General features: G+C 29.9%; 1 protein-coding gene across 2 annotated transcripts; it reads right to left on the bottom strand.

The window, feature by feature from the left end:
• Positions 1 to 6398: 6398 nt before the first annotated feature.
• LOC120077112 (glycine-rich protein-like) lies at positions 6399 to 7119 on the bottom strand. Of its 2 annotated transcripts, none has more exons than XM_039030998.2 (2): positions 6969 to 7119; positions 6399 to 6848 (listed from the first exon to the last, which is right to left on the bottom strand). In XM_039030998.2, the coding sequence occupies exons 1-2, from the start codon at positions 7078 to 7080 to the stop codon at positions 6610 to 6612; spliced, it is 351 nt and encodes a 116-aa protein (XP_038886926.1). In that variant the 5' UTR covers positions 7081 to 7119; the 3' UTR covers positions 6399 to 6609. The 2 variants fall into 2 exon arrangements, with proteins under 2 accessions (XP_038886926.1, XP_038886927.1); XM_039030999.2 differs by having other exon boundaries at positions 6399 to 6836.
• Between the last annotated feature and the right edge of the window lie 5798 nt (positions 7120 to 12917).

Here is a 12917-nt window from a genome sequence, read left to right as displayed (position 1 = left end):
TTCAAATTAACCCTGTTTAGCTCCAAATGCACGGTTCTAGCTCTTGATTGCTCGACACCTATAAAATAGGATAATTAACATATAAAATCCAACAATGAGCCCAAATTAAGCTAGGAATAATAGCTCTTTTTGAGAGCTATCAAACACAATCATATATTATATCTCATATAATACATAACTCATAGTTTATTTATCACATATAATATAACCCGTAGTTTAAATTATCTCATACAACCTATAGATTTGATATGAATCATATTCACATTAATTTTAACATATAGTTTTTATATGAATCATATTCATATAATTAATATTTGAATCATATTAAAAATTTTATTTATCTCATTTAAACTTTATAACGTAATGTGTCACATACATTATATCAATTATATCATATACATTATATTAATTATATCTCATATAATTATTCCCTTTAATTAATTTGAACAATTCAAATATCCAATATTAATTGATTCTCATTGATCCTTATTGAGCTTACAAGGGACCTTATGAACTTACAGATTAAAAGTTTCAATAATACAAGATTAATTAATTAAACTCTTAAATTAAATTAATCCTCATTCATTAACTGCCAGTCACTCCACTAAAGACCGACAACTGTACTTTTTGCACTGTAGATATATTTCTATGTCTATTGGATATAACCAATCAACAGCGCATTGATTCTTCACAAATGGCTCGTAAGTATAGTTGGGTCAAATTACAGTTTTAACCCTGTAGTTACATCTAACTTCTTAAGTATCACTGATCCCTTTAATGAACAAATATTAGTCATAGTTCAACTACAACCAGACCCTTCTCTAGACAGTGAGAGGCTGAGGGGCCTCATTGTTCAAGATCAGAATCAACCCTTAAGGGAGCAATTCATCTACTAATCCTAACAATGTGAATTCCATCTTGTGTAATCGAGTTTCCAGCTCCTCACTTAGACGAATCCCCAAAATGGTAGGCATATTGAGTCAACGAATCTGACCACTCTCACCCATGAAGATCAAAGGACCATCTTCATAGGCAGAAGTTCACAACTCACTCAGGATTAAGCTCATGTCACCTATGGGCATCCTAGTGAAATGTAAGTCTCTTCAAGTAACGACGTTATAAAGAAAGTCTAATCATTTTGTGATTCAGTCTTATACAAACTCTTGGTATATGATACCTTCACTCATATGTCTCCATGAGAATGATTAGGATCAGATCATTTATAACACTTTACAATAATTGTAATAATTACAAAGTGGACTATATCCGTAGTGCCATCAGGATAAGACATCGAACCTTATCCATTTACTACATACCATCTAGGTTATTTCTTAAATATGATCCACCTGTATGTCACCATATACATGTTTAAGCTACACAAGATAACCTAGGATCTTAGTTTATTTGATTGAGTTCATGCACATTAAAATAATGTTTATTTTATTAATAAAAATTTATTTATTCAAGTTTACAAACTACGATAATAAAGAGATTTAGGACACCAATTTCAACAATCTTTCACTTATCTTAAAACTAGTGCAATGAAGTGTACTATACAAATAAATTATATAATACAATAAAATAGGGTATACACTGTTAGGGTTGATATCCTAAATCACGTAGGGTCTTGTAGTTTGTAAACACGTGCATGAATAAACATTTGTGATGTAATAATATGAGATATTTTCTTCACTATTGTCTATGAAATATGAGATATTTTAGTTGCATTAACCACAAACCAATAAACTAAGATCCCTAGTTATCGTTGTAACTTAAGCATGTATGTAGAGACATACAAGTGGATCATGCCTTAAGTGATAACTTAAATGGTCTGTAGTATATAGATAAAGGAGGGAAACCTTATCCTGGTGACACTATGGATACAGGCCGCTTTGTAGATGTTGCAAGTGTTGTAAAGAGCTACAGATGGTCTGATTTTGATTATTCATGTAGAGAGATGTGAACGAGAGTATCCTATACAAAGGAGTTCGTATAAGATCGGATCACGAAATGCTTAGTCTCGTTATATAACGCCGTTCATGATAAGGACTTTCATTTCACTAGGATGATCATAGGTAACATGACCTTAATCCTGAGTGAGTTAAGAACTTCTGCCTATGAGGGCGGTTCTTTGATTTGCATAGGTGCGAGTGGCCAAATCGCTGACTCAAACCTACCACTTTGGGGATTCTTTTGATTGAGGAGTTGGGAACTTAGATACACAAGATGGAATTCATTCCTTCCCCAAAGTACGGGTAAGTAGATAGATTGCTCCTTTAAGGGCTGATTCCGAGGTTTGAACAATATGGCGTCACACATTTCCTCATGGTTCGAGAAGTGTTCATTCATAGTAGGACTATGATGTATTATTCATTAGAGGATTCAGTGGTACTTAAGGAGTTAGATGTAATTACAGGGGCAAAACAGTAAATTTGCCTAGTTGTACTTACGAGCGATTTGTGAAGGATTATCGTACTGTTGATTGGTTATATCCAATGGACACAGAAATATATTTGTAGTGTGAAGAGTGCAGCTGTCGGTTTTTAGTGGAGTGTTCGGCAGTTAACGGATGGTGGATATTGTGATTAAAGAGTTTAGTCAGTTATTTACGTACCGTTGAAGTTTCAAGCTACAAGTTCATAAAGTCCTCTTGGTAGCTCAATGGATTGAAGTTGAGAATCAATTTTTGGGTTAGATTGAAATGTTTAAATTAGCAAGAGAAAATTTGATTGTATATGATATAATTCAATTAATTCAATTATATGTGATATAATTGATTTGATGTATTAGATACATTAATTGGAGGAATTAATATAAATATGATTTATATTAAATAATAGAGAAAAGAACTATGGTTTATACATTACATATGATGTGATATTAAAACTATAGGTTATAAATATAATATGATAAATTAGTTATTATATTTATTTATAATAAAAACAATTATGTGATAATTGTTGATTGGTTTCTCCTTTAATCGTGCGTGAAGTGAAAGGTTATTTTCAGTTTTAATAACTAAAGAATAAAAGTGAAAAAAATTTTCATTTTTTATAATTGCAAGATTAAGCGCATCACATTAGATCGCATGAAAGAAGAGCTATACGATAGCCCTTTGAGAGACGAGTGAGTTTACTATATGATTGCTCCTCGTTATTAGACGATCGAGTACCCAATGTCTATACGTATATACATCCTTCTTCCCTCTACCGAATTCACACAGAGTCCACACCTCCTAGATTCTCACACCGAGAATACCAAGGTAACTAAATGGTAGTGTCGAGTGTTGTTGTTCGAGAGGGTCGAGGATCGAGTATTACTCGATTGGGTTCGAGGATCAGACAGTTCGTGAATTCACTGGTTGTTCATTGCGTTCGTGCTCGTGATTGAGTTTGTTGGGATGCCTAACTAGTATAGATCGAGGGAATACTTGAAGAAGAGTTCTTCAAAGGTATGATACTCGATTCCTTTTGTTTTTAATTGAAACATGTTGTAATTTACTCTATAATGCATAACTGTTCTTGTATGTTTGTAAATGTTTTATTCTTTCACAATGGGTTTGGAACGATCTTACTTCCGCTCAATGATTCTCTTGAATAAAAGTTCCTTCATACACTATACCAGTAATAGCTTGAACCCAATTAGTTGAGCATATAGGATAATTGAGAAATTAATTAGTGCATTAGGGCCTTTAGTTTTGGACTTCTAACTAAACAAGCCAAGAATAAAGTTAAGTAAGCAATGATTTTTCAGTGTTCAATGAACAACCAAGTAGATGAGTGGATTCCGAGTTTTCTAAGTTAGACTTCCTTAATTGAACTAAAATCTCTTTTAGATTACATTTTTACATTCATGCGATTTATTTTTTTTTACAATTAAAACTCTCTAAACCCCCATGTGACCAGTCGAATTTATCGGTTAGCTAAAATTCAAAGATTCCCTGAGGAGACGACTTGGTCTTGCCACTCATACTCCATTGTAGTGTAGGTAGCATAGATTAGAGTTAAAAATTTATTTGATTAGTAAAGGTTTGTCGGTGACGAAAAATTTGTGCTATTAGCTGGCTTTAATGATAGACTTCTATAAGTGGTTATTAACTTTGAATGAAAACCATCAACTTTGAAAGGTTAGACTATAAAGGATAGAAAACTATTAGTAGTTATTAATGAAAGATTTCATTAGTGACTACCAACTTTGTTAACTTTGAAAGATTAACACTCGAAGCTATCAATAGCCATTACTAGTAAATTTTTATCATGACTATCGATGATAGACTTTTATCACTAATATCTATCTAAGTTTAATACCACTGATTCATGAATATCACTGATATTTATTTAATTTCTATCACCAATATCATCGATAATTGATATCACAGATACACAGATATCACTGATATCTATGTAAGTTATATCACTGATTCATGTAGTATGTCAGTGATAGGAACCCTATCACTGATAAACCAAGTCTATTATTGATATCACTGGCTATGAGTGATAAAAATTTATTACTAATAGACTTCATACTTTTAAAGTCTTACAAAAAAAAGAATGGGTCCATTTAATAATATTCCCATTTCTCATTTCGTTTCTAAGAAAAAAAATCCCAAATTTGAGAAATTGGGAAAAATAGTTTCTTTCAGTTTGCTTCCATTTGGTATTTATATATAATGTTCAATCTTAATAATCAAATCTAATAATTGGTTTGTTGGTGTTAAGGCGCTTCTGAAATGATTGAGTACTCTACAAAATCTTGGCTAAAAATAATTAACAATGAAAAAAAAAAGTAAAAAGTAAAAAGTAAAAATAAGCGATGAAAAAGAAACAACAAAAAGATTGAAGCCAAATAATCAAAATTAACAATAAAAAGAGAGAGAAAAAAAGAAAAAGAATGGAGAACATGGTAGGAAGAGGAGAAGAAATAGAGAAAAAAAGAATAAAAAGGGGAAGAAGTAGGGAAAAAAAGAAAAAAAGAAAAAGAAAAAGAAATGTACAACACGACGGGGAGAGGAGAAGAAATCGGGGTAAAAACGAATAAAAAATATTGTTTTAAAGATTTGTTATATTCGAAAATCTTTTTAAAAATTGCTATATTGATCAAACTAAATTCTAGTTTGTCATCCATTAAAATTATTTTTTTAAAAAATTACTATTATACATACATGGTAATAAAATAATAATAAAATGTCCCAAATGTAAGTACAATATTAATTACGAGTATTCTGACTTGTTTAAAAAATGTAAAATATTTATTTAGTAGTTTAAATATTTTTTTAAAAATCAATATAAATTTTCTAGAAATATTGATGGATATCAATATGTTATTTATATTTTCATTGATATACCCATGAAATTGAGACATCCATATTTTAGACTTTCATATGACTGGTAAATTTTAACCATAACATTTATATTTATCTAACGAAATTAAATTATAAAATTGAATGAAGAAAGATTAATGTAGAGTTAAATTTCTCTCTCTTTGAATATTTATGGCCATAACAGTTAATTACTGATCGGACTCTGATGACATGCCAATTTTAAATGAGTTAGGCAAACAAACATTAACTTGACATTTATTTTTTTCTTTCTTAAGTTGCATTTTTTTTCCTTCGTTATTTTATCTCTTTTCCTTTTCTTCTTTATTCTTCGTCTTTCTACTTCTCCTTAGTATAATTCGTTATCATCGTGTCGTCACGTTAGCCATTCCTGTTCCCGTCTCCGTCTCCGTCCCCATCCCGACATCTCCCTCAACCTATCGTGTTTCACAAATACTTCATTCCAGAATAATTACAGTCTAAGAGAAGTTGTAGAGTAAAAACAATTTGTCTCTATTTTAATTAAATCAATATATATGTAAAGTTCAATAAGAATCTGTTAATAAGATAATGTTTTTACTTGGTGAAAATACTATTGACAATTGCCAAAAACACATATGCATCTTTTTTTAAGTTGAAAGTCCTCTCAATCTCCCATTGATATTTGATCAAAACTCCAAAAGACACCATAAACTTTAGAAAATGCAAGGTGAACAAATATATATATATATATATATATATATATATATATTTTTTTTTCTTTTATCATGTGTATCTAAAATTCATTGCCACCATATATCAATTTATTTTTCTCTAAACAATCAAACTATTATTATTATTATTATTATTATTAGTTACAATTGTGAGTTTTCGACTAAAGATGTGTTCGAGTGATGAAAATGTGCTATATATATGTAGACTTAGTTAAAATATTTTAGTATACCGTCTGATCTCTCTTATATTCAAAAGTTTTTAAAAAAATTTTAAAGATTAAAGATGAAAAAGATGAAATCTCAATATTCGAAAGAATATATATATAATTATTGAACTAGTTCAAATTATCGAGATGCAAATAACGATCGCATCCAAATGAAAATATGTTGATATTTATAAAAATTTGCAAAAGCAAACTTGTAGCAACATACTGAAACCCAAACATAGGGAAAAAGAAAAACTACAAGCTAGGCCCTCCCATTCCCCATGCATTTATTTCTCAAACTTCAAAGTTCACACATTTAACTAAACACAAATTTTAAACTACTTTATTATTTCAACCCATTCCAAACGTTGTCTTAAGGTTTTGCGCCCTCAACAACTTCACCAGCGTAGCTGCAGCACCTGTACCCGCACCGACCATACCGGCAACCCCTTCTGTAGCCGCCACCATAACCACCACGACCACCGTAGCCACCATGTCCGTAACCGCCATGTCCGTAACCGCCACGACCACCACCATAGCCTCTGTCGTACCCTCCTCCATACTTGGCATCCTCTACGCCATTGGTCTCCACCGTGACCTCTGCAACATCATCTTAATTTTATGGAAATATCGATCGTATAAATTCAAAATCTTTATTAAACAAAATTGAATAATAAGTATACATTTTACCCTTTTTAAATGAGTGAAGGGTTCTTATTATATAGAACGTACCGTTGTCCTTCTTGGAGGAGGTCTCCGCGAGGTCTCTCGCGGCCACCTCCGAAGAGATGAGGAGAACGAAAGCGAGAAGAAGACCGAGAAAAACAAAAGCTTTGGAACTCATTTTCGTGTTTAATAAGAGATTTTGTTTTGGAGATGGGATGAGAAAAATATGCATCCTTGTAGATGTATTTATAGGTACATAAAAGAGTAAGAGAGATGAGAATGGAGACCATGGCAATTAAAGACTGACCCATAATTTAGTTGGGTGTTGTTGATGAACTGATTGAGAAATATTTTGAAATGAGAAGGAGAAATTGAGTCAGCTCTCTTCAAAAATCTTATCTTTAAATTGAAGATAATGATTCATCATTGTTCTTGATGAGTCAAACTCTTAGTAGTGTAACCACATCAAATTATTCAAAGGGCTTCTTTCCAATTATATCAATATAAATTAATAATAATAATTTAAAAAAACTAAACATGTTTTCATCTTCTATTCCTAAACTTGGTATAAAAAATTATGTCTTAAAATTAATCTTTTTCATAAATTATTTAACAAATCCATTAAGTAGATATTGTAGGTTAAATAAATACTTTCAAAGTTTAGATTTTTGTTTAATGGTTGATTTATTGATGATAATACTAAAATAGTTTATTTTATAAAATTTAAAGAGAAAAAAACAAATAGCAGCTTCCCTTGAACCCAAGTTGGACAGGGATGTTACAAGTTGAAAGACAATTTACCAAATATCATCGATTATATATATATATATATATATCGAGGTGGGGATTGAACATCCGACTTCTTGAAACGGAAATCATTTCAATACCGTTGAGTTAAACTCACTTTGGTTATGGTATATAAGAGGATTTTCAAAAATAGAAAATTGAAGAAAACTATTTACACAAAATAATAAAATTTAATCTTTTTTTATAGAGGTTGATAAAAATCTATAGTGATAGAAAATTGATAGAAGTTTATCATTGATACTATATGATAGATACTGGTAGAAATTTTTCTTTTTTTAATGCTTAAAGGAAATATATTTATATTTATGTGAAACTCGTCAACTTATATGAAAATGTCAAAACAACATTTATTTATTTCATACTATAGTTTTGTAATAAATTTAAGAGACCACCTACATTTGGAGTTTTAAAAACCTAACTCTCTCAAACTCTATAGTATACTGATGTACCCAACTAAATGGACTATTTTCGTTGGAAAACCACGATTTAATTATAGTGATCGACTGGAGTATAGTTCAATTGAAAAAGACATCAATGACCTCCCTAAAAATTAAAGATTCAAATATTTTATTCCTACGTTACACAAAGAAAAAAAAACTTAAAAAAATTTCAAGTACTACCGAAAATATAAATTGTAGAATGAATAAAGAAAATATGATACTCTAGTGATACTAGACATTGTTTTGTAAGGGGGTTCTTGCCTCAAACTCTCTTGTATGCATTTCGTAGAATGAGATTATCTGTTCTGGATTCGAGACTTGATAAGGATATTAAAGATGTGTCAACTTAGTTGAGATATTCAGAATCATTATCCTTTGTGTCACAGAAAAAGAAATTTGTAAGGGTGGCCGACATAAATTTCAAGAATACCCTCGAAATCTCTGGATATCTAACCCCAACACACACATTCTCTTTCTTCCTTTCAATTCAATCAATGAGGTATTAAATTAAGAAGTGGATGCTGAAGATTTTTTTTTCCTTTTTTTTTTCCTGTTTTGAAAGTAGTAGTGATAATTATACTCTCAATCTTTCTATCGTTAAAATCAACTCTCAAACTTATATAATTATAGAAATTATAACAAGAGTTCAATTTTATATTATTTTCGAATCTAATTTCTACAATTATTATAAGTTTGAGCGTCTAGTTTTAACACATAAGTTTGAGGATTCAATTAATTTTACAATTGAAAATTTGAGAGTGTGATTACAACTATTACCTTACTCTAAATATATATTTCTTTTTTACAATTTTTTAAAAAGTAAATAAACCAACGTCGATTATATATGATATATTCGGACATCTGATTTTTTGATTGAAGACATATAATGCAAGAATAATCATTTAACATATGCATCTAAAGCTAACCAAAGTGATGATTACCACACAAATAAAATTAATAGTTAGGATAACTATTGGCTGATGAGTAGATTGAAGAGTTGATTTTTTCAAGTCATTTTCATCTCTGATTTGTGCTTGTAAATGAGTGATGAGAAGGGAAGATCAGTTAACTTGGTTATTAAATGCTGGGGCACCATTTTCAAACTTTCAAATTTGCAAATTCATTGTGCTATTCAGAATGTGGATCCTTTGCATTTATGGAGTGGGGTCTAATTCATCTCTGTTTGTGTCAGATCAAAGCTTTTTTTTAGGGGATATATATAATATTTCATTGGCAAGGAATGGGGGTAACCTCTTGTGTAACATTGGGTCACTTTTCAATTTTTTTTTAAGAGTATTATTAACACTTTCATTTGTATCGATCTTTGTGCAATCCATCCCTCTAATTACACAAGAAAAAAAATATTAAAAATATTTTGAAGGATCAAACTATGGTTAGCATTAGTAAACATTGATGTAGTCTAAAATGGACTTAAATATTTTTCTTTTAAAAGTTTGGACAACTTGCCAAAACCACCCCTAAATTTAGTCTATGGTGATAATTGCAATTACACTATCAAATATTCAATCATAAAATTTGGGTTTTTAAACTTCTACAAATGTTAAAATTGGACACTCACAGTTACAATAATGATAGAACTGGATTCACAAATGATAAAAATCGTACCCTTCAACTTATACAAATGTTACCATTTATACAATTATGTAAATTTGAAAATCCAATTTAACACAATTCCAATATTTATATAATTTTTGGAGGGTTCAATTTTTAAAATCGAAAGATTAAGGGATAGTTTTTGCAATTTATCCTAAAAAGTTATATATGTTCATTGATGTATGTGATAATTAATATTTGTGAGAAATTTAGTTTTTACATTTGGGTTGTGTTCTACAGATTTTCAAATAACTTTTAATTGTATGTCTAATTAGATATATTCTTTAAAAAATTTAAAAAGGTTTAATTTGTTTTTAAAATTTTATAGATAGTCGAACACGTTCCTAAATTCTTAATTTTGAGTCTAATAAATCATTGAAGAATAGAATAGGACATTGTTAAAAAATTTATAAACCTAATACAACAAAATTGAAAGTTTAGCATCTTATTTGTAGCTTATAGGTTTGAATATTTTTTTTAATAGGTTGATAATCTACCAGGCATATTAAAATTCCAAGGTATATTATACATTTTCAAAATTTATTGACTTATTAAATACTACATTAAAAGCCTATATGGACATATTTTAAAATCTTACCAGAGATATTATACACAAATTTAAAAATTTAGATTAATTTTTCGTTTTAATTTTTAGTTTTTAAAAATTAAGTTAGTAAACACTTCATTTGACTCTAATTTTTTCTTTTTTTTTGTCTACTTTCTACCAATATTTCAAAAACCAAGCCAATTTTTTTTTAAAAAAATTACAGTTTAAAAAAAACTTATTTTTGTTTTTAGAATTTGATTAAGAATTCAACTCTTTTATTTAAAAATGAAAAAAACTCCAAGTTTTCCCCATGATATATAGAGCATGACAGTTTTTATATAAAGTAAGTTCGTGTATCTTCTTCCTTAAAAATATTGTTTTGATCTTTGTGCTTAAAATTAACTTAATGAGCAGAGTGTTTGTGGCAGACACCACACCAATGTATTATTTTAATTATTTTATAGGTGACTCCATATATCCCCACAATATAAATTAACCGTAGCTGGCACATAAAGGCGAGATAAATTCTCTTTAAAATTTAAGTATAAATATCAATCTATATGACTCTTGTCAGACATAAAGTGCAAGTATAAAGCGTAACAAATTGTTGCCCAATTAATATACAACAAGATCATAATATCAGAGTTGGTAATCCAGTTCTCAGTGTAAAATCACTTGTACATGGAAGCTGGAAGCCCCAGGGAAAGAAACTTCACTAATGACAAAGTTTAACAATTACAACATAGTTTTTATTTGTTAGATACAATCTTTTCCGACGAATTGTGACGTCGGGAGAAGTTAGATTTCTTGTAGTGTAACAATGACTCACGAAAACTAATATCCTAATTTCAACTTAGGCTTCCCTAAGTATGAGATCTCCTCTCTTCCTAAACTGCTGTCATTAAAGCAGATTAACGAGAACCCCTCAGCTAGAACATTTACGCTCGACACCACATAAACTATTTCAACATCATCTACTAAACTTCCACCTTTAGTTGAACAAATATACAATCGAGGTGACTGTCTATTACAAACTCAGTATATTGTAGAGATATTTTCTCAAAGTAAATGATAGTCACAGCCACACAAACATGAAAGCATCACCTAAGTATATCTTCGGATTGCCATAAAAAACATAATCACAAACAACAAGCACCATATTTTGCAATCAATAATACCAAAATAATTGATGTAAACATATAAGTCTGAAAAGAAAATTTATTTAACTCGAACATAAATGAATTGGTTAAAGTATTAATAGCTGTTCTAATACATCCCAAAAAGTAAGTTAGCATAGTCAAATCTGGTTGGCGTGGTAGGAAAAAGGTGTCAGGGTTCTTCCATTTGTACAATGCAACAAAAGAGTCTGTCCCAATGAATTTGAATGCATAATATGAATGCACTTAATACTACTCTATATAGGGGAGAAAGAAAATGTGCATAGATTAGACCATAATACATATATAGAAATGTACGAATTAGATTGTCGGTGTTGATTTAACGAACAATTATACATGTTTGGTAACTATTTTTCTAATATTATTTTTTTTTAAAAGGTTGGAGATGTAAAAAGGAATGTTAGAGAAAACAAAATAGATGTAGAGTATAGAAATAAAAGCTTAGTTAGATAGATAAATGGTTTAAAATAAAACCTTGTAGAGATAGAGAAAAAGTTGATATAGAGAACAGAGGTGGGGGAAAAAGTTGATTTAGGGATTGAAAACATGAGAATGAGAATAAATGTTGGAGAGATAGAGAAAAGATAAAGTTTGAGAGAGATTTTAAAGAGAGAGTATTAATTAGAGAAAAATATCAAAATATCAAAAAGATAAAAGATAAAAATAAAAGAATTATAAACATTTTAGGACGAATATTGGTTATAGTATAAAATAGAGATATTAGATGTACATATGTATAAAAGAAATTTGTGTGAAATATATGTTTTTGTTTTACAAATATGTGGGTGGAGAATCGAATTTCTGATCTCATTAGATTGATAGTACAATTTTATGTCTATTGAGTTATGCTCGTAGTGGCATAAGAAAATATATGTTAGATGGTCAAAAAAGACATCAGTTAAAAAGGAGAATAAAGATGGTATAGAGTAATAATTTTAGAGAGAGAAATGACATAGGGCAAAAGATGGATTACATGCAGAAAGAAAGATGAACTAGAAGCGAATGAAATTTTTGAAATCTTGGACGTGGACATTACAACTAATGTTTCGATTTGGTGTACTATCTTAATTTTTAAAAAAGAAAACAAATGGGAACAAATTTTCTCTCAGAAAACTTGATTCTCGTGAATTCCCCAAGGGACTCCACCCCAATCTTCGTATAAAATTTTTCGAAGATTGGAAATGAAATGGGGAGTAGGGAGCAGGGATAGGGAACCCATCCCTAGCCCACCCGCCCTCATGATATCTCTAAATGCTAGCCTTATAGCTACACTATAATTGTTTATAACATTGATGTCAAGGATGAATGATAGTGTGGTGATATAATATTAAATTTACTTAAGTTTTGATTTAATGTGGAATAAGAATAAGAGGTCTAAGAGGGTCTTGTGGTCCAAACCACTATCATGTTATTTTCTCTCCAATTAATA

Source organism: Benincasa hispida, chromosome 5 (genome assembly GCF_027475165.1).
Source record: "Benincasa hispida cultivar pf3 chromosome 5, pf3_genome.v1.1, whole genome shotgun sequence".
NCBI classification, from domain to species: domain Eukaryota; kingdom Viridiplantae; phylum Streptophyta; class Magnoliopsida; order Cucurbitales; family Cucurbitaceae; genus Benincasa; species Benincasa hispida.
Note: the sequence above shows the minus strand (reverse complement) of the source record. Positions and strands in the feature narration are given on the sequence as shown.